This window comes from Oncorhynchus mykiss, chromosome 25, assembly GCF_057628025.1.
Source record: "Oncorhynchus mykiss isolate SJ-2025 chromosome 25, ASM5762802v1, whole genome shotgun sequence".
In the NCBI taxonomy this organism is placed as follows: Eukaryota; Metazoa; Chordata; class Actinopteri; order Salmoniformes; family Salmonidae; genus Oncorhynchus; species Oncorhynchus mykiss.
In genome coordinates, this window is record NC_143046.1 from 64,983,457 (window position 1) to 65,006,291 (window position 22,835).

The 22,835-nt window shown below is 42.4% G+C and overlaps 1 protein-coding gene across 2 annotated transcripts; it reads right to left on the bottom strand.

The window, feature by feature from the left end:
- Nucleotides 1-534: 534 nt before the first annotated feature.
- LOC110505510 (uncharacterized) lies at nucleotides 535-21,555 on the bottom strand. 2 transcript variants are annotated; one of them, XM_021584770.3, is made up of 2 exons: nucleotides 19,957-21,555; nucleotides 535-4,064 (listed from the first exon to the last, which is right to left on the bottom strand). In XM_021584770.3, the coding sequence occupies exons 1-2, from the start codon at nucleotides 20,429-20,431 to the stop codon at nucleotides 2,980-2,982; spliced, it is 1,560 nt and encodes a 519-aa protein (XP_021440445.3). In that variant the 5' UTR covers nucleotides 20,432-21,555; the 3' UTR covers nucleotides 535-2,979. The 2 variants fall into 2 exon arrangements, with proteins under 2 accessions (XP_021440445.3, XP_090076874.1); XM_090220748.1 differs by lacking the exon at nucleotides 535-4,064 and having other exon boundaries at nucleotides 19,278-21,555.
- Between the last annotated feature and the right edge of the window lie 1,280 nt (nucleotides 21,556-22,835).

Consider the following 22,835-nt stretch of genomic DNA (forward strand, 5'->3'; position numbering starts at 1 on the left):
ACACAGGGCATCTGAACACACAAAATACATGTTGATGATTTTCATTACATTGTGGGTGTTTTATTTAACTTTTGTACACCTGTGATGTTCCCGGTCATTGACCGGTCTTTAGAAATGAATGGGTGAGACTACAATTAGTGTATAAAATTGAGTTCAGGCACATGCTCATTCATCAGATGGACACACTTCATCTTCCAGACCCCCACACACACACACCTCACTCCCCTTCTTGGCTTCCATGGCAACCCCCACTGGAACCTTTCCCCAATAGAATCTTTTCCCCACAGGAACTACACCTGTTGGCATTCTCACAAACAATTGCAACATTGTTTCAATAATATTTAGAACTTTTCTCGCAGCTCTGGTATATAAAATTTTTGAGGCCTTGCTCACAATTCATTTTGTGGCAGCACAATGACCAAATTATATACTATATGTGAGGCTCTTGATCATATCTTTGATCATGACACTGGTGAGGTGAGAGTCCTTGTTAAACTTTGACACAAAGTAGTCTGTGATAAATAGCACAATACATTTCATCTGAGTATTTATTATAGTCAAAATAATCCATACATTATGCTTTTTGTCACTCAAAAACGAGTTGTATGAGCTCAGGCCAATGAGGCCTACAGGCCATAAATAGCAAACAGAAGTTCAAAACTTGTAATGTTCACAAGAACGTAAATTGATACAAAGATCTAACACAACATTAGGTGATTATATATGTATTATTATGGATTTAGAATCAGCTATAATGGGGCAGACATTTTGGACCAGGAACACAGAATTAATTAACGTGAAACAACACAACAGGCTGACTAGTTACCACAGCCACACAGTCACACACCCCACCCATTTATAAAATGTATCTTCTTAAAATGTGATTTTAAACCTTAACCACACTGCTAACCTTAAATTAAGACCAAAAGGCTATTTTATTATTTGGGGGAATTTTTACAATATATCCAATATTGACTGTGGTAAATAGTGGAAGCCTTGAGGAAAGGTCAGTGCTATCCTGGCTCATTTGGACATCCCTACCCTAAACACTTAAACTTCAATGGAGATTTTTCATGCCAATCCCAGATAGCAAAGAGCCTTGAAGAAGCGTCCCGTCCACTAGATTTTACGGCGCCCTAGAAGCACCTGAAAGACTCACATCACCATCTCCTGGGTTTAGGAGTTTAGGAAAAATATGTTTTTTATATTGGCAAAGAATGTAATTTTAACTTCAAAATAAAGTTCTCATATTTCTTACAAATATTTTAATATACACAAACATAGATCCTTAATATGAATATGTACACGATGAATAAATACTGTTATATGTTAATTCGTTTTTTCTCTGTTTGTTCTTTTTTCACATTCATATTGATGTGACCATACTATTCCCTTACGGGGGAATTCCGACCGGAGTTCAGCGTGCGTAAATGGAACGTAATTGTCTTTAATGCACTTTTCTCTGACCTTGAATTTAAGCACGAGAATAGTGTAGCTTCAGTCCCTCTACCTGGGCTCAAACCAGGGACCCTCTGCACACATTGACTGTCTCCCACGAAGCATCGTTACCTGCCTTACAGAGCAGGGGAAACAACTACTTCAAGGTCTCAGTGATGTCACCAATTTAAACGCTATTAGCGCGCGCCCCGGTAACTAGCTAGCCATTTCACACCGGTTACACTCAACCCCCACCATTTGACGCCCATTTGACCTCCTCCTTTTCCTCAGCAACCAGTAATCCGGGTCAACAGCATCAATGTAACAGTTTTGCTTCCGTCCCTCTCCTCGCCCCCAACCTGGGCTCAAACTAGGGACCCTCTGCACACATCAACAACTGCCTCCCAAGAAGCATCGTTACCTTATCCCTCCACAAAAACTGCGGCCCTTGCAGAGCAAGGGGAACAATTACTTCAAGGCCTCAGAGCGAGTGACATCACCGATTGAAGAGATGGCTTCGGCCTTTGTACTGAACTTTCATCCGCGCAGGGTGGATGAGGTAGCCAGTGATGTTCTTCTCCTTCAGTGCTTTGGCGGCAGGTCTGAACTGCTTGCGACATCTGGCGAGATCCGCGCTCATATCTGGGAAAAGGCTGACCCTCTTTCCATCGATGGTGATGTCCCCTTTGGCTCTTGCGAGTTGCAGTATCTTCTCTCGGTCTTGGAAACGGAGGAACCTGATCAGGACGGCCCGTGGGGGCTCATCTGGCCGGGTTTTCGGCGCTGATGTTCTGTGGGCGCGTTTGATTTCCAGCGGCTTGGTGAAGTTGATTATGCCTAGGACCTCCGGGATCCATTGAGTGAAGAAACGGACCGGGTCACGGCCCTTGCTGTCCTTTTAATCCCACCACACGGATATTACTACGTCTACTCTGGTTCTCCATCTGATCTACCATGTTTTTGAGGTAGGCATTGTCCTTTTGCAGTTTTATCAAGACCTGGTCATGTCGAGCGATGGTATCTTCAACTGTGCTAATGCGCAACTCTGCCTCAGTCATTCTCAAAAGGAGATCATTCACAGAGGATTTCAGGTTGTCAATGGAAGAATGGTGTTCAGCCGATTTCTTATCAATTTTCATAGAAAGACCTTTGTTACCATCCTGAATTTCCCGGCAGGCTCGCAAGAGGCTGCTGAGAGCAACAGTCTGGAACTGTCGTCTGAGTTATGAGGGCTAATGCTAATCTTGCTAGCTGTAGCGTTATCGTTATCTTGGGAATCAACAACGTTTTGGTCGTCCTTCTTGCCTCTTGGTCGGAGGTCCATGGCTCTTTGGGAAGGTACTTGACAATTTTTCAGCCGATGTTAGAATATTGTTTCAATGTTGTTTTATAGGTAAAAATAGAATAACTTTGAAGAGCTCGGTTTGTCAACGTCTGCTCAGCTCCGCGGCATCACGTGCTCCCCCTGGATTTGTTCTTTGATTGACTTTAAGTCTGTGTGATGTGAAATATCAATTTCAACACTCGGAGAAGAGGTAAGCATTATCTTTTGTGTATTATTATATGCCTTTTCAGGTCCCCTAACTGGCTGAAACACTTTCCACACTGAGAGCATTGGAATGGCTTCTCTCCTGTGTGTATTCTCTTATGTACTTTCAGGTTCCCTAATTTAGTAAAACTCTTTCCACACTGGGAGCAGTGGTAAGGCTTCTCTCCGGTGTGTGTTCTCTCATGATTTTTCAGGGTCTTTAACTGGATGAAACTTTTTCCACACTGTGAGCATTGGAAAGGCTTGTGTCCTGTATGTATCATTTTATGTTCTTTCAGTTGCCCTAATCGGGTAAAAGTCTTTCCACATTGAACGCAGTGGTGTGGCTTCTCCCCTGTGTGTTTATTCTTGTGTTCTTTGAGTTGCCTTAACCGGGTAAAGCTCTTACCACACTGGGAACAGTGGTATGGCCTTTCTCCTGTGTGTGTCCTCTCATGTGATTTAAGGTCCCCTGATTGGGTATAACTCTTTTCACACTGGGAGCAGTGGTAGGGCTTCTCTCCTGTATGTATGATTGCATGCTTTTTCAGGTTCCATACATTGATGAATCTCTTTCCACATTGAGAGCAGTGGTACGGCTTTTCTCCTGTGTGTATTTTCTCATGATCTTTCAGTTGACCTGCGTGGATAAAATCTTTTCCACACTGGGAGCAGAGGTAAGGTTTTGTTCCTGTGTGTGTCCACTCATGTTTTTTCAGGCCCGCTGATGAAAAAAATCTATTTTCGCACTGGGAGCAGTGATAAGGCTTCTCCCCTGTATGTACCCTTTCATGCATTTTCAGGCCCCTCAACTGAGCAAAACGTTTTACACATTTTGAGCATTGGTAAGGCTTCTCTCCTGTGTGTGTCCTCTCATGCATATTCCGGTCCCATAACCGGATAAAACATTTTTCACACTGAGAGCAATGGTAAGGCTTCTCTCCAGTGTGGATTCTTTCGTGGTCTTTCAGCTTCCCTAACCACCTAAAACCCTTTCCGCAGTGGGAGCAGTGATGTGGTCTTGCTGGTTTGGGCTTCTCTTGTTCTGGTTCCCCTGAAGGATTCTTCCCACTGTCAGAGCAAGAGTCTGGTCTCTGTCCTGCCAAAGACAAACAGCATTTAGTTAAACAGAGAGACCTGAATGAAAACGTCACATGATAATAACACTTCTATGAGGTTTAATCCAGTTTTTAAAATATTTAATCCAAATCAAAATGTGGATTAGTTGTCTTCATTCTGTTCTCTTAATTGATTGAAAAGATACGTAAATGCAAGATCACAACCAAATGTCATGACATTAGACATGAGTTGGTTGTTATGATAGGCTATACGATATGGTATCAAAACTATATTAACTGGATCAGTCTTTCTTATCTAATAACAAAACACCTAAAGGACCTTATAACACCATTGAGATTCTACAAAACAAATAATGTAGAGATTCAGCCTGATATTGCTGTTTACTAATCTGTATCATTCCATTTCTCTGTGCCCACAGTGGGAGGGAGTGAAAGTGGCTTGCTCACACAGCAGCCGACAGCGAAACAGGGACAGGCAGACACTTTCAAAGCGAGGCCTCCTGAGTGGCGCAGTGGTCGAAGGCACTACATCGCAGTGCTAGCTGTGCCGCTAAAGATTCTGGGTTCGAGTCCAGGCTCTGTCGTAGCCGGCCGCGACCGGGAGACCCATGGGGCGGCGCACAATTGGCCCAACGTCATCCGGGTTAGGTAGGGTTTGGCTGGCAGAGGTGTCCTTGTCCCATTGCACACTAGAGACTCCTGTGGCGGGCCGGGCGCAGTGCATGCTGACACGGTTACCAGGTGTACAGTGTTTCCACTGACACATTGGTGTGGCTGGCTTCTGGGTTAAGTGGGCATTGTGTCAAGAAGCAGTGCGGCTTGGTTGGATTGCGTTTCGGAGGACGCACAGCTCTTGACCTTCGCCTCTCCCGAGTCCGTACGGGAGTTGCAGCGATGAGACAAGATACCACGAAATTGGGGTTGAAAAAGGGGTAAAATATTTTTTTAAATAAATAAAAAATACATAGATCATTTCAAAGCAGGAGTTTTGAATAATGATTGTGTAGCAAAATCAGTGAAAATCATCCCCAACTTCGATCTTGTCTCATCAATGCTACTCCCCAATGGGCTCGGGAGGCGAAGGTCGAGTCATGCATCCTTAACACCTGCCCACTTAACCAGAAAGCCAGCCGCACCACTGTGTCAGAGGAAACACCGTTCACCTGAAGACCGAGGTAAGCCTGCAGGCGCCTGGCATACCACAAGGAGTCGCTAGAGAGCAATGAGCCAAGTAAAGCCCCCCCATCTACTGCTCACATTAGTGTCCACACTGCAACACATAGCAATACTATTGTTACATCCTTTCTCTTATTTGTGTGAAATCTGACCATAACAACATAATCACACAACTGTATACAGTGTCTCAAAACTGTCAGAATTACCCAATATCAATTAATACTGAAAAATAATATACTGGACAAAAATATAAAACGCAACATGTAAAGTGTCAGTCCCGTGTTTCATAGGCTGAAATAAAAGATCCCAGAAACTTCCCTACACAAAAAGTTTTTTTCCCCTCACATTTTGTGCACAAATTAGTTTACATCCCTGTTAGTGAGCTTTTCTCATTTGACAAGAAAATCCATCCACCTGACAGGTGTGGCATATCAAGAAGCTGATTAAACAGCATGATCTTTACACAGGTGCACCTTCTGCTGGGGACAATAAAAGGCCACTCTAAAATGTGTAGTTTTGTCACACAACACAATGCCACAGATGTTTCAAGTTTTAAGGGGGCCTGCAATTGGCATGCAGACTGCATGAATGTCCAACAGAGCTGTTGCCTGAGACTTTAAAGTTAATTTCTCTACCATAAGCCACCTCTCCAATGTCGTTTCAGAAAATGTGGCAGTACAGCCAACTGGCCTCACAACTACAGGCCACGTGCAACTATGCCAGCCCAGAACCTCCACATCCAGCTTAATCCCCTGTAGGATCTTCTGTCTGAGGAGGGGGAGAGGGGTGCTGAGGAGTATTTATATCTGTAATAATGCCCTCGTGTGGGAAACTCATTCTGATTGGCTCCCAAGTGGGTGGGCCTATGCCCTACCAGGCCCATCCATGTCTGCCCCCCTGCCCAGTCATGTGAAATCCATAGATTAGGTGAATTTATTTCAATTGACTGATTTACTTCTATGAACTGTAACTCAGTAAAATCTTTGAAATTATTGCATGCTGCGTTTATATTTTTGTTCAGTATATATTCACTTCCAGTGACATAAAACAAAACAGTTTCAAACATGTTCACCCCCCCTTTTCCTCAGGGTCAGCTGTCACTTTTCTATTCCATTTTCTTTATTTAAAAAACACATTTTCTGTCCATTTTGGTTTTTCGAAGTCAATATTCAAAGTCTTCCAGGTACTCTGGTCTAACTACTGTGTGGCCTGATCTGGTAGTGACAATGTTTTGTGTGTCACCAGTAGCACTATCTGGAGTTGAAATGGTCTCCATCAGTCTGTTTGTCCCAACAGTCCCAGGTTGACTTTGCTCTGTGGTTGAGTTATGATCCCATCTGAGATGGCTACGATTCCTCCTATGAATACCTCCAGTGTCAAGTTGAACTTGGTATGATCTGACGTCCACAGATTTCAGCACTGTCGCTTTTCTTGAGAATGTGTGTGGTTCCACAGATTGAGAGAAGGAGAACGTGTGTGTTCAAATCCAATGTTTCCATTTTCTGTCATAGTAGGTTGCTTGTTTTTTGTTTTTTGTTGTATCAGACCTTGTCTTGTTTGTTTTATCTCTGGTTGTAGAAGACTGTCCCTTATGGGTAGAAGGGTTCTGGTTCTCCTACTCTGCAGTCTTTGAGCTGGGCTCGCGTTCAGTCCTTGCGAAGGGGTATTGCGATGGTCCAGTGAAGCCAGGTAAGGGTCTTTGCCTGCTGTTTTGGCTTTCAGCATCAGATGTTTTGACGTCTTAATGACGGACTCTGCTTTCCCATTACTTTGAGGGAATACTGAGGTCCATTATCAGAGAAACAGACATTTGGTATCCCTTGCCTTGCAAAGTGTGATTTAAGCTTGCGGATCACAGTAGTGGACTTTGTCAGGTAGGTACTGTAGTCAATTTCCCATAAGTAGGAAAAATAATCCACTGTAATCAGATCATCTCGGTTGTCAAAGGTAAACAGGTCTGTGCCTACCTTTTTCCATGATCGGCTAGGGAGCTCATGTTTCTCACCTTTATTTAACCAGGTAGGCTAGTTGAGAACAAGTTCTCATTTGCAATTGCGACCTGGCCAAGATAAAGCATAGTAATTCGACACATACAACAACACAGAGTTACACATGGAATAAACAAAACATACAGTTAATAATACAGTAGAACAAAGAAAACAAAAAGTCTATATACAGTGAGTGCAAATGAGGTAAGTTAAGGTAATAAATAGGCCATGGTGGCGAAGTAATTACAATATAGCAATTAAACACTGGAATGGTAGATGTGCAGAAGATGAATGTGCAAGTAGAGATACTGGGGTGCAAAGGAGCAAGATAAATAAATAAATACTGTATGGGGATGAGGTAGGTAGATAGATGGGCTGTTTACAGATGTGGACAAAGTGTCTCCTTTTGTTCTTTTGCATCCATAGACCTGCAGATGTAACACTTTTCTATCAATGTCTTAACCCGTTTGTTCATGTCTTGCCACATTCTCTTGACCTCCTGAGAAATCTTTCAATCCCAATGTGAGAAGAGTGAATCCAGTTAGTTATTTCACCTCAGAGGGTCTGGGCTAACTGCTCTTTCTCCTCTGAATAGGATTCCATCTTGAACACTCAGTTCATCTTGAAACGAGTAGTAGTGTATGACATCGCTTTTCGCCATCTCCAGCATATCACCCTCTCCCGAAATCAAAATATAATCTGCCATGACGTGTATTCTGGGTAAACCCTCCAACGCTTCGCTCAATTTCCTTAGGAACATTTCAGGTTGCTGGGATAATCCCCATTGGCATATTCCATCATTTGTATCTCCCACAGTGTAGAGAATGTAGTCAGATAGCTTGACTCTTCTTCTAGCTGTACATTCCAGAAACCATTCTTGAAGTCACACACTGAATACTCTTGCTTTTGATAGGTCCAGTAAGATGACATCTACTGTTGGCAGAGGAAAGTGACTTATCTTTAGTGGTCTGCAGTCTACACATATTCTCAGTTTACAATTGTACAATCACAAGGCTGCTTATCCAGTCTGTGCTTTTCTCCACCAGTGTAATAATCCTTCTGCCTTGAAGGCTGCTCAACTCTTCATCATTGTGACTGGAACTATTCTTCCTTTAGGTAGTTTCACTGACTCCACCTTGTGGTCCATCTCAAACTTGTAGATTCTCCTGTGAAGAGATCGGAATATTCTCCCTTTTATGTTCTCCATAGTTCAATGGCCCTCTGTTTCAATGCTATCCACAGCAAGACTGTTCTCAAACTGCACTTTCACTAGGTTCATGGCCTGAACTGCTTTACTGCCTAGTATTGAATCTGTTTTTCAGTTTAATATTGCATTTGCCCATTGGCTCTAGTGTGATCTTGTTGTACATCACTAAGACTTGTTTTGTTTTCTCAAATTTGAGTGACCGGGTTCAGAAGATTTATCAGGATAATATTACAGCTTGCTCCACAATCTAACTGAAATCTCACTAGTTGTTTGCCAATGAGCATTGTTGAAAAAAAACTGACTAGGTCTCGTCTGTTGTGTATTTTACAATGTTTACACTCTCTGCAGTAACACTCAGAATTTCCTTGTATTTCTCGTCTCTCAGCCACTTTATCCACTGATTTTCCTTTCCCTTGCTTTGACATGTACTCTGCAACAAAATGATTGTCTTTCCACACTTTTTACACTGCTTTCCAAAAGCTAGGCATTTATTTTTATTACTCTCGTGTGTTTTCCCACAGAATTTGCATGAGATTGGTAGGAATCTTAGAACTTTCAACATCCTTTCAATTGGGTTCAAGTCCAGTGTCTGAGAAGACCATTGTAAAATCTTAACTTAGTGGTCAATTAACAACTTCTTTGTGGATTTTGATCTTTGCTTGGGGTTGTCGTCTTGCTGGAAGATCCACTTCTGGACAACTTTCAGCCTCCTGGCAGACGCAACCAGGTTTTTGGCTAAAATGTCCTGGGGCTTAATTTATAAACGCTGCATAATATATTCCCCAAAACGTGGGGAAACCATTTGAATTCAATCACTTTTTGATAGCACCCCTTTTGATTTGAACAAAACCCTCCATACATACTTGCCCATTGTAGAAGTGCTCAGAAAGTGACCTTTTGGACCTGAATTCCAAAACATTCAAGAAATAAAAGGTGCTCAACGTTGCCCTATTTGGCTTACCATGAGACATCTACGTCTTTTTCACTGGAAAAGATAAACGTTTGAGATTGATACAATTTTAAAATCTTACAAACAATGCTGTCAAACTATTTGATCATTTGTATTAAAACTTTTTTTTTCCCAATTGCATAAACTTGCATGTTTTAGCATAGAATCTATTTTACATCATCTGAGGTTGTGTTGTGCACGCCATCAGTTGAGACAACATGTTCTTGAATACAGGGTGGGTGTCATATTTTGGCTGACAATACAATTTAAACGTCAACTTTGAAATGGTACCACAAAGATGGTTGCTGGTCCACACAGAGAACGTTGACTTGAATGGGAATATTTGTTGTTATACACTAAAGGTCAAAAGTTTTAGAACACTCATAGGTTTTTCTTTATTTTTACTATTTTCTACATTGTAGAATAATAGCGAAGTCATCAGAACTATGTAATAACACATATGGAATCATGTACAGTCGTGGCCAAAAGTTTTGAGAATGACACAAATATAATTTTTCAGTCTGCTGCCTCAATTTGTATGATGGCAATTTGCATATACTCCAGAATGTTATGAAGAATGATTAGATGAATTGCAATTAATTGCAAAGTCCCTCAGTGCCATGCAAATGAACTGAATCCCCCAAAAAACATTTCCACTGCATTTCAGCCCTGCCACAAAAGGACCAGCTGACATCATGTCAGTGATTCTCTCGTTAACACAGGTGTGAGTGTTGACGGGGACAAGGCTGGAGATCACTCTGTCATGCTGATTGAGTTTGACTAACAGACTGGAAGCTTCAAAAGAAGGGTGGTGATTGGAATCATTGTTCTTCCTCTGTTAACCATGGTTACCTACAAGGAAACACATACCGTCATCATTGCTTTGCACAAAAAGGGCTTCACAGGCAAGGATATTGCTGCCAGTAAGATTTCAACTAAATCAACCATTTATCAGATCATCAAGAACTTCAAGGAGAGCGGTTCAATTCTTGTGAAGAAGGCTTCAGGGCACCCAAGAAAGGCCAGCAAGCGCCAGGACCGTCTCCTAAAGTTGATTCAGCTGAGGGATCAGGGCACCATCAGTACAGAGCTTGCTCAGGAATGGCAGCAGGTAGGTGCGAGTCCATCTGCATGCACAGTGAGGCAAAGACTTTTGGAGGATGGCCTGCTGTCAAGAAGGGCAGCAAGGAAGCCACTTCTCTTCAGGAAAAACATCAGGGACAGACTGATATTCTGCAAAAGGTACAGGGATTGGACTGCTGAGGACTGGGGTATAATCATTTTCTCTGATGAATCCCCTTTCCGATTGTTTGGGCATCCGGAAAAAAAGCTTGTCTGGAGAAGACAAGGTGAGTGCTACCATCAGTCCTGGCCATGCCAACAGTAAAGCATCCTGAGACCATTCATTTGTGGGGTTGCTTCTCAGCCAAGGGAGTGGGCTCACTCACAATTTTGCCTAAGAACACAGCCATGAATAAAGTATGGTACCAACACATCCTCCGAGAGCAACTTCTCCCAACCATACATGAACCGTTTGGTGACGAACAATGCCTTTTCCAGTATGATGGAGCACCTTGCCATAAGGCAAAAGTGATAACTAAGTGGCGCGGGGAATAAAACATTGATATTTTGGGTCCATGGCCAGGAAACTCCCCAGACCTTAATCCCATTGAGAACATGTAGTCAATCCTCAAGAGGCGGGTGGACAAACAAAAACCCACAAATTCTGACAAACTCCAAGCATTGATTATGCAAGAGTGGGCGGCCATCAGTCAGGATGTGGCCCAGAAATTAACTGACAGCATGCCAGGGCGGATTGCACAGGTCTTGAAAAAGAAGGGTCTGCAAATATTGACTCTTTGCATCAACTTAATGTAATTGTCAATAAAAGCCTTTGACACTTATGAAATTATTGTAATTATACTTCTGTTTCCATAGTAACATCTGACAAAAATATCTAAAGACACTGAGGCGACACTGATCAAGTGGTTGGTGCACAACGACTGACCAGCATGGTAGTTGGAGTCTCACGTGGATTTGGGTATATGAGATTCCCATGGAGTGAAATAAATGTAAATTATTTGGTCATGTGTATGTAGACAGGAGGAGTATTATATGCCAGCTGAGCCTCAATGCTGCAATTGTAGTGGTGAACATGCACCTAAATGCTGCAATTGTGGTGGTGAACATGCACCCGCATTTATGAAGTGTCCTGTTAGGGTTAGATTAGGGCCTAATGAATTTATTTAAATTGACTGATTTCCTTATGAAATGTAACTGAGTGATATCTTAAATTGTTACATGTTGCGTTTGTTCAGTGAGTCTTTTTTATGGGACGCACTCATAAAAACGGTCATAAAACTGTACGAAATGGTCTATCGTCGTAGGCTATGTAGCAATGTCACATAGATATTTTAATTACATTTTTGACAAAGCATTTTTTAAATATTCAAATAACCGTGCCCATCCCTCAAAGTCTTTTGAGTAGTTATATACTTTTTGCCATGTAGCAGTGTAGATAAATACTGGTGCAAGTCAATACTTATTTTGCTCAAATAAAATATGAGTCAAATATTATTTTTTTCCCATCAGACTTACCTAATTCTCACTTGAAACATAGTTTGTGTTTAATAGGCTAAAGTGACAGTTGTTCCAGTTGTTATTTCTAGTCAACTTTCAGTGGACACCCCCCAAGATTGTCTTTCTGAACCCCTCCTGAAACCCCACCTGTTTCATTTTGGTTGTTGGTCAGTGACTGTTAGTTCCCCCTTCTGTTTGAGTGACAGTTTAGTTTTTTCTTGCTTGGGAATGTAACAAAATGGGGGCTCGTCTGAGGTCTTTTTTCCCATGAGTATGGTAGTCGCTCTAGTCACCTACTCTGAAGCTCTGCTGTGCCCAGATATGTGTTCAAAATACATTATTGGGTTGTTTGTCACTGACATCCACCTTGAGCTGTTATAAGACTGGTGGAATCATTTTGAAAGTTGCATAAAAACACAGGCTAATAAAAATCAATAAAGCCATGGACTTCAAGTTGGATGCATTTGTAGAAAACCCTACATGGGAGATGCTAGATAAATGTACAAAGACGAATCTGCTCATTATTTCAAAGCATTATGACATCAAACTGGCTGACAAGACGCCATCTTTGATTATTTTTTTTAAATATATATATTTTTTATTGGACAACACACCTTCGTCTTGTCAGACGTCTTTGTCCTTCGTCTTGTCGTGTCCCATGTATATATCTTTTTATATATTTTTCCAAACCTCAACTCAACTCTCCTGCAACCCGCCTCACCCAATGTGGTGTGGATCTGTTTTTTTTAAAGTATTTTTATTTAACTCGGAACCGGAATCCCCAAACAGAAGCTGGCCAGCTCACTAGCTACTAGTTGGTACTCAGCTAACCACTGCTAGCGGTCATCAGCTAACCTTTAACTCGGAAAGCTCTCACCAGTTTGTACAACGCGACTCAAACCAGAGCATACTGGACCTAATTTCTCTCCGTATCCCCAAATTCCTACCGCAAGCTCTGGACCTTTTCACCTGGATCATCGCAGCTAGCTAGCTGCTATCCGAGTGACTACTCCTGGCTAACATCTGTCCCGAAGCAAGCACCAATTAGCCTGGAGCTAGCCCATGCTAGGCTCATTCACCCAACTAGCTGAAGAGGCCCATCAGCCACTCCTGGGCTACAATACCCGGACCCCTTCTACTGCCAGTATGGGGCACGGAACCCCGCCGATCCTTCACGACTGGACTATGACGTAATCTGCTCGAGGGGGTACTCAACTGTCCCCTACATCACAACGTCCCCTGAATGCCCATCTGCTAGCCGTCTAGAGCATATTGGACTGTTAGCTGAATAGATCCATCAGACAATATCTTGGGCCATTATACCTATTTTGCCAATTGGACTTGGACCCCTCTGCAACTCAGAACCCTACTAATCCATCACGACTGGTCTATCGACATCACCGCACGCGGAGGCTAAAACAGACTTTCCTCCGTCGAGACGTCCGTCTAAGGTCCTTCTGCTAGCTTGCTAGCCCCGGCCTGCTAGCTGTCTGAATCGGCGTGTCGCCAGCCCAACCACTCACTGGACCCCTGTGATCACCCGGCTACGCATGCCTCTCCCTAATATCAATATGCATTGTCCATTACTGTCCTGGTTAGTGATTATTGTCTTATTTCACTGTAGAGCCTCTAGCCCTGCTCAATATGCCTTAACCTTTCTGGGATCATTCGGGACGCAAGCGTCCCACCTCGCCAACAGCCAGTGAAATTGCAGGGCGCCAAATTCAAAACAACAGATATCTCATGATTAAAATTCCTCAACCATACAAGTATTTTACACCATTTTAAAGATACACTTCTCGTTAATCCAACCACATTGTCCGATTTCAAAAAGGCTTTTCGGCGAAAGCAGAACAAATCATTATGTTAGGTCAGCAACTAGTCACAGAAAGCATTCAGCCATTTTCCAACCAAAGAGAGGTGTCACAAAAAGCAGAAATATAGATAAAATGAATCACTAACCTTTGACGATCTTCATCAGAAGACACTCCCAAGACTCAATTTTAACAATACATGTATGTTTTGTTCAATCAAGTTCATATTTATATCCAAAAACCTCAGTTTACATTGGCGCCATGTTCAGAAATGCCTCCAAAACATCCGGAGAAATTGCAGAGAGCCACATCAAATAACACAAATACTCATCATAAACTTTGATGAAAGATACATGTTTTACATAGAATTAAAGATAAACTTGTTCTTAATGCAACCGCTGTGTCAGATTTCAAAAAAGCTTTACGACAAAAGCACAATATTCAATAATCTGAGAACAGCGTTCAGCCACAAAAGTAAGCTATACAGTTACCCGCCAAATTGTGGAGTCAACAAAAGTCATAAATAGCATTATAAATCTTCACATACCTTTGTTGATCTTTGTCAGAATGCACTCACAGGACTCCCACTTCCACAAGAAATGTTTGTTTTGTTCAATTATGTCCATATTTATGTCCAAATACCTCCTTTTAGTTTGCGCGTTTAGTTCATTATTCCAAAGAAACAATGTGCGAGCGCAAAATCCAAACGGAAGTCAAAAGAGTTCCATTACAGTTTGTAGAAACATGTCAAACGATGTTTACAATCAATCCTTAGGGTCTTTTTATAATAAATCTTCAATAATATTCCAACCGGACAATAGCGTATTCATTACGGAGGAAAAAGAAGGAACGCCCGCGTAGTAAACAACTGATTGGCCTCAGCCTAGTCCACTTGTTGAAACAGCTCTTATTCGACACCACAATAGAAGCCTCAAACAACTTTATAAAGACTGTTGCCATCTGCTGGAAGCCTTGGGAAGTGCAATCTGGCCCCATAGACACAGCATATTGGATAGGCAATCACTTAAATGAAACTACAAACCTCAGATTTTCCACTTCCTGGTTGGATTTGTCTCAGGTTTTCGCCTACCATATGAGTTCTGTTATACTCACAGACATCATTCAAACAGTTTTAGAAACTTCAGAGTGTTTTCTATCCAATACTAATAATAATATGCATATATTAGCATCTGGGACAGAGTAGCAGGCAGTTTACTCTGGGCACCTTTTTCATCCAAGCTACTCAATATTACCCCCGTCACCAAGAAGTTAACCAACCATTTAGTTCCACCTCCCACATATGCGGTGACATCACCTGGTTTAAACATCTCTAGAGACAATATCTCTCTCATCATTACTCAATGCCTAGGTTTACCTCCAATGTATTTACATCCTACCATACTTTTGTCTGTACATTATGCCTTGAATCTATTCTATCGCGAACAGAAACCGGCTCCTTTTACTCTCTGTTCCGAACATACTAGACGACCAGTTCTGATAGCCTTTAGCAATACCCTTATCCTACTCCTCTGTTCCTCTGGTGATGTAGAGGTTAATCCAGGCCCGGCTGTGCCTAGCTCCACTCCTACTCCCCAGGTGCTCTCATTTGTTGACTTCTGTAACCGTAAAAGCCTTGGTTTCATGCATGTTAGCATCAAAAGCCTCCTCCCTAAGTTTGTTTTATTCACTGTTTTTAGCACACTCTGCCAAACAGGAAGTCCTAGCCGTGTCTGAATCCTGGCTTAGGAATATACTGCAGAGATAGCCTGCAGAGTTCTGTCTTACTCTCCAGGTCTGTCCCAAACAATTCGAGCTTCTACATTTTAAAAATCCACCTTTCCAGAAACAAGTCTCTCACCGTTGCCGCTTGCTATAGACCACCCTCTGCCCCCAGCTGTGCCCTGGACAGAAAAAATCCAACAAGGAAGTGGGAAATCTGAGGATTGTAGTTTTTCAACTCAGCCCCTATTGAAGATACAGTGGGATATTGGTCATGTTGTAGATGTCAACAGTCTTTAGAACCTAGTTTGATGCTTCTACTGTGAAGTGGGGCCGAATGAGAGGGGAATGAGTCAGAGGTCTGGCAGAATGCTTTGAGCTCCTGATGCTCGTTCACGTGAGAGGTAGCTCTCGTTCCATTGCTTTTCTGAAGACAAAGGAATTCTCCAGTTGGAACATTATTGAAGATTTATGTTAAAAACATCCTAAAGATTGATTCTATACATCGTTTGACATGTTTCTACAGACTAACGGAATTTTTTGACATTTTGTCTGCAACTAGTGAATGCGCTTCGTGATGTTGGATTTGTTTACAAAACGCGCTAACAAAAGTAGCTATTTGGACATAAATGATGGACATTATCGAACAAATCAAACATTTATTGTGGAACTGGGATTCCTGGGAGTGCATTCTGATGAAGATCATCAAAGGTAAGTGAATATTTATAATGTTATTTCTGACTTCTGTTGACTGCACAATATGGCGGATATCTTTTTGGCTTGTTGGGTCTCTGAGCGCCGTACTCAGATTATTGCATGGTTTGCTTTTTCCGTATAGCTTTTTTGAAATCTGACACAGCGGTTGCATTAAGGAGAAGTGTATCTATAATTCCATGCATAACACTTATTTTCATCAACATTTATAATGAGTATTTCTGTAAATTGATGTGGCTTTCTGCAAAATCACCAGATGTTTTTGGAACTACTGAGCATAACGCGCCAATGTATACTGAGATTTTTTTATATAAAATATGAACTTTATCAAACAAAACATACATGTATTGTGTAACATGAAGTCATGAACATGAAGATTATCAAAGGTTAGTCATTAATTCTATCTCTCTTTCTGATTTTTGTGACTCCACTCTTTGGCTGGAAAAATAGCTGTGTTTTTCTGTGACTTGGCTCTGACCGAACATAATCGATTGTGGTGCTTTCGCTGTAAAGCCTATTTGAAATTGGACCCTGTGGTGGGACTAACAACAAGATTACCTTTAAAATGGTATAAGATACTTGTATGTTTGAGGAATTTTAATTATGAGATTTCTGTTGTTTGAATTTGGCGCCCTGCACTTTCACTGGCTGTTGTCATATCGATCCCGTTAACGGGATCTCAGCCCTAAGAAGTTAACACCCCGGCCATCCTACAATCTAAGTTTGATGCCCTCAATCTCACACAAATTGTGGATGAACCCACCAGGTACAACACCAAATCCGTAGATATCATCCTAACCAACCTGCCCTCCAAATACACCTCTGCTGTTTTCAACCAAGATCTCAGCGATCACTGCCTCATTGCCAGCATCCGTAATCGGCCTGCGGTCAAACGACCACCCCTCATCACTGTCAAACGCTCCCTAAAACACTTCAGCAAGCAGGCCTTTCTAATTGACCTGGCCCGGGTATCCTGGAAAGATATTGACCTCATCCCGTCAGTAGAGGATGCCTGGTTATTCTTTAAAAGTGCCTTCCTCACAATCTTAAATAAAAATGCCCCATTCAAAACAAATTGAACCAGGAACAGATATAGCCCTTGGTTCTCTCCAGACCTGACTGCCCTTGACCAGCACAAAAACATCCTGTGGCGTTCTGTATTAGCATCGAATAGCCCCCGTGATATGCAACTTTTCAGGAAATTTAGGAACCAATAAACACATGCAGTTAGGAAAGCTAAGGCTAGCTTTTTCAAGCATACATTTTCATCCTGTAGCACAAACTCTAAAAAGTTCTGGGACACTGCAAAGTCCATGGAGAATAAGAGCACCGCCTCCCAGCTGCCCACTGCACTGGGGCTAGGAAACACTGTCACCACTGATAAAGCCACTATAATTGAGAATTTCAAAAAGCATTTTTCTACGGCTGGCCATGCCTTCCACCTGGCTACCCCTACCTCGATCAATAGCCCTGCACCCCCCACAGCAACTCGCCCAAGCTTCCCCATTTCTCCTTCACCCAAATCCAGAGAGCTGATGTTCTCAAAGAGCTGCAAAATCTGGACCCCTACAAATCAGCCGGGCTAGACAATCTGGACCCGCTCTTTCTAAAAAATTATCTGCCAAAATTGCTGCAACCCCTATTACTAGCCTGTTCAACCTCTCTTCGTATCGTCTGAGATTCCTAAAGATTGGAAAGCTGCCGCGGTCATCCCCTCTTCAAAGGGGGAGACACTCTAGACCCAAACTGCTACAGACCTATATCTATTCTACCCTGCCTTTCTAGGGTCTTTGAAAGCCAAGTTAACAAACAGATCACCAACCATTTTGAATCCCACCGTACCTTCTCAGCTATACAATCTGGTTTCAGAGCTGGTCATGGATGCACCTTAGCCACGCTTAAGGTCCTAAACGATATCATAACCGCCATCGATAAGACACATTACTGTGCAGCTCTCTTCATCGACCTGGTAAAGGCTTTCGACTCTGTCAATCACCACATTCTTATCGGCAGACTCAACAGCCTTAGTTTCTCAAATGATTGCCTCGCCTGGTTCACCAACTACTTCTCTGATAGAATTCAGTGTGTCAAATCGGAGGGCCTGTTGTTTGGACCTCTGGCAGTCTCTATGGGGGTGCCACAGGGTTCAATTCTCGGGCCGACTCTCTTCTCTGTATACATCAATGATGTCGCTCTTGTTGCTGGTGATTCTCTGATCCACCTCTACGCAGACGACACCATTCTGTATACATCTGGCCCTTCTTTGGACACTATGCTAACAAACCTCCAGACGAGCTTCAATGCCATACAACACTCCTTCCGAGGCCTCCAAGCGCCATATACTACCCACCACTGCGACCTGTACACTCTCGTTGGCTGACCCTCGCTTTATAGTCGTCGCCAAACCCACCTACAAGTCATCTACAAGTCTCTGCTAGGTAAAGCCCCACCTTATATCAGCTCACTGGTCACCATAGCAGCACCCACCCGTAGCATGCGCTCCAGCAGGTATATCTCACTGGTCACCCCCAAAGCCCATTCTTCCTTTGGCCGCCTTTCCTTCCAGTTCTCTGCTGCCTTGACTGGAACAAACTGCAAAATTCACAGAAGCTGGAAACTCATATCTTCCTCACTAGCTTTAAGCACCAGCTGTCAGAGCAGCTCACAGATCACTGCACCTGTACATAGCCCATCCAACTACCTCATCCCCATACTGTATTTACTTATTTATCTTGCTCATTTGCACCCCAGTATCTCTACTTGCACATTCATCTTCTGCACATCTACCATTCCAGTGTTAAATTGCTATTTTTTAATTACTTCGCCACTATGGCCTATTTATTGCCTTACCTCCCTTATCTTACCTCATTTGCACATACTGTATATATACTTTTTCTACTGTATTATTGACTGTATGTTTGTTTATTCCATGTGTAACTCTGTGTTGTTGTTGTCGCACTGCTTTGCTTTATCTTGGCCAGGTCGCAGTTGTTCTCAACTAGCCTACCTGGTTAAATAAAAAGTTTGAAAAATAAATAAATATGTAAACACTCCCTCTTCAAATTAGGGTTGATTGGAAAAAGCTGTTCAAAAGATGACATTGTATTTATTACCTTATCTTATTACCTTACCCTGTCGAAGGCCATGCAGCCAAAATGCGTCAGAGTTTTAAAACTTTGTTTCCATTGAACATGCCATACAAATGAAGGCATTTTAATGAATTATTTGAAGAGTGCCTTGGTCCTTCTTTCTTTTTGATGTTGAAACCATACTTCACCCGCTACGATCAGAGATGTCGGTGGAAACCGGTAGTGATGTTCTGCCTGTAGCCACTGCTGTAACCGGAGACTATAGTCCTCCTCAAGAGTATGAGGAAAGCCCAATACACCCTGTGCTGGTTGGTCCGTTGTCTGTCCCAGAATCACCCAGAATGCACCGCACGTCCATGTAGTGAATCTGTTATTCAATGTGTTTGTATGGGCTGATAGCAATTAGGCCAAAAACTATTTTACATCAGATAATTTCAACAACAAAAAAAATGTGATGCTTCAAGGTATCTTAAAATTAAAAATCAAAACAATGAAAATATAAAATGGTACACATTCGATCCATTAACGTTTTGTTGGTGGCCCTCACTCTTTGTAGCCAGTACATAACATATTCAAGTGTAGAATTTAAGTAAAGTGCCACTTTAAAACCACACATTAGTTCAACAACTGAATACAGATTTTGTGCCCCTGTTTTTAGGACAGTCCGCCTACTTACTGGTGTTAATCAGATATTTAGTCTCCTCTTTTTCTTCATCCTCTTCTTTAACTGTGACAGTCTTCCCCTCTTCCTTTAATCCCTCAATCTCCCCTTTCATTCCAAAAACGTCCTCTTCTTCCTTCACTGAAACATCCTCCTCCTCTTTCACCCTGAAAGCTTCTTCCACTCCTATCACTGTGACGGTTATCTCCTCCTCTTTCACTCCAAAAACGGCATAATCTTCTTTCACTACAACATCCTCCACCTCTTTCACTCCAAAAGCTACATCCTCTTCTTTCACTGTAACATAGTCTTCCTCCTCTTTTATTCCGAAAGCCACTTTTTCCTCTTCTTTCACTGTGATAGTAATTGCCCCTTCCTCTCCTTTCGCTGTAATATTGTTCTCTTCTTCTTTCACGACAATGTTCAGACCCAGAGCTTCTTTCTCCATCCAGCAGACATCTTCATTAGCAGGGGAGGAATAGCTCGTCATGTTCGGGGATGTAGCTAACGTTAGCTGGTTAGCATTAGCGAATAGCCTAGTTCAAGGCTATCTTAACCAGTACTAACTAACAACGTAAATATTACATGAAATGGAGTAACAAGTAAATATGCAGACAGTGAGTTCAAAATCGCTAAAGTTAATACACAAAAAAAAATTCTAAAGAGCTCAGATATTTTGGTTTAATATACGCTTGCAAGTTACACCGCTGTGACACAGGCAAGAATACGTACTTTTGGAGTCACGGATTTTGGAATCCTTCAGAATAAGAGTCCCGTCCTGTATACTTTGTAAATTGATAATTTGGGTGAAAGTGAAGGAAAATGTGCACAATTATTTATATATTCTATACTAGTTATCATACAAAGAATAATTACAAGTATTGCTATAAAATATGTGATTCATTTGTCATTTTTACAAGCTTAAATGATCAACAATGTTTTTGTTTGGTGTGTACTCCTATCATTTATTGCATCATAAACAATTTCTGTCAGAAAAAGAGTGTCCATTCTACTCATGAGGACTTTTAGGTTTCGGTCCAAACACTTAAAAGACACACCCTCGTCCACTTACCCTAGCCTTATGGGGATTTAGAGGTTAACCCATGCCCTGTGTGTCCCCAGGTGCTCTCATTTGCTGACTCCTGCAACCGTAAAAGCATTGGGTTCATGCATGTTAACATCAGAAGCCTCCTCCCTAAGTTTGCTTTATTCACTGCTTTAGCACACTTCACCAACCCTGATGTCCTAGACGTGTCTGAATCCTGGCTTAGGAAGGCCACCAAAAATTCTGAAATTTCCATCCCCAAATACAACATTTTCCATCAAAACAGAACTGCTAAAGGGGACGGAATTGCAATCTACTGTCAAGATAGCCTGCAGAGTTATGTCATACTATCCAGGTCTATGGACCTTCTCTTCCTAAAATGATCTGCCAAAATTGTTGTAACCCCTATTACTAGCCTATTCAACCTCTCTTTCGTATCGTCTGAGATCCCCAAAGATTAGAAAGCTGCCGCGGTCATCCCCCTCTTCAAAGGGGGTGACACTCTAGACCCAAACTGTTATAGACCTATTTCCATCCTGCCCCACCTTTCTAAAATCTTCAAAACACAAGTTAACCATTTAGAATCCCACCATACCTTCTACACTACGCAATCTGGTTTCAGAGCTGGTCATGGGTGCACCAAGGTCCTAAACGATATCATAACCTCCATAAAAGACAGTACTGTGCAGCCGTCTTCATTGACCTGACCAAGGCTTTCGACTCTGTCAATCACCACATTCTTATCGGCAGACTCAATAGCCTTGGCTTCTCAAATGTCTGCCTCGCCTGGTTCACCAACTACTTCTCAGATAGCGTTCAGTGTGTCAAATTGGAGGGCCTGTTGTCCGGACCTCTGGCAGTCTCTATGGGGGTGCCACAGGGTTCAATTCTGGGGCCGACTCTTTTTCTGTGTATATCAATGATGTCGCTCTTGCTGCGGGTGATTATTTGATCTACCTCTACGCAGACGACACCATTCTGTATACATCTGGCCCTTCTTTGGACACTATGCTAACAAACCTCCAGACGAGCTTCAATGCCATACAACACTCCTTCCGAGGCCTCCAACTGCTCATAAATGCAAGTAAAACTAAGTGCATTCTCTTCAACCGATTGCTGCCCTCATCCTCCCACCCGACTAGCATCACTACTCTGGATGGTTCTGACTTAGAATTTGTGGACAACTACAAGTACCTAGGTGTCTGCTTAGACTGTAAACTCTCCTTCCAGGCTCACATTAAGCATCTCCAAAATTAAATCTAGAATCGGCTTCCTATTTCGCAACAAAGCCTCCTTCACTCATGCTGCCAAACATACCCTCGTAAAACTGACCATCCTACCGATCCTTGACTTCGGTGATGTAATTTACAAAATAGCTTCCAACACTCTACTCAACAAACTGGATGTAGTCTATCACAGTGCCATCCGTTTTGTCCCCAAAGCCCCATATACTATCCACCACTGCGACCTGTATGCTCTCGTTGTCTAGCCCTCGCTTCATATTCGTCGCCTAACCCACTGGCCCCAGGTCATCTATAAATCTTTGCTAGGTAAAGCCCCGCCTTATCTCAGCTCACTGGTCACCATAGCAGCACCCACCCATAGCACGCGCTCCAGCAGGTATATTTCACTGTTCATCCCCAAAGCCAACACTTACTTTGGCCCTCACTAACTTTAAGCATCAGCCGTCAGAGCAGCTTACCGATCACTGTACCTGTACACTGCCAATCTGTAAATAGCACACCCAACTACCTCATCACCATATTGTTATTTATCCTCTTGCTCTTTTGCACCCCAGTATCTCTACTTGCACATCATCATCTGCACATCTATCACTCCGGTGTTAATG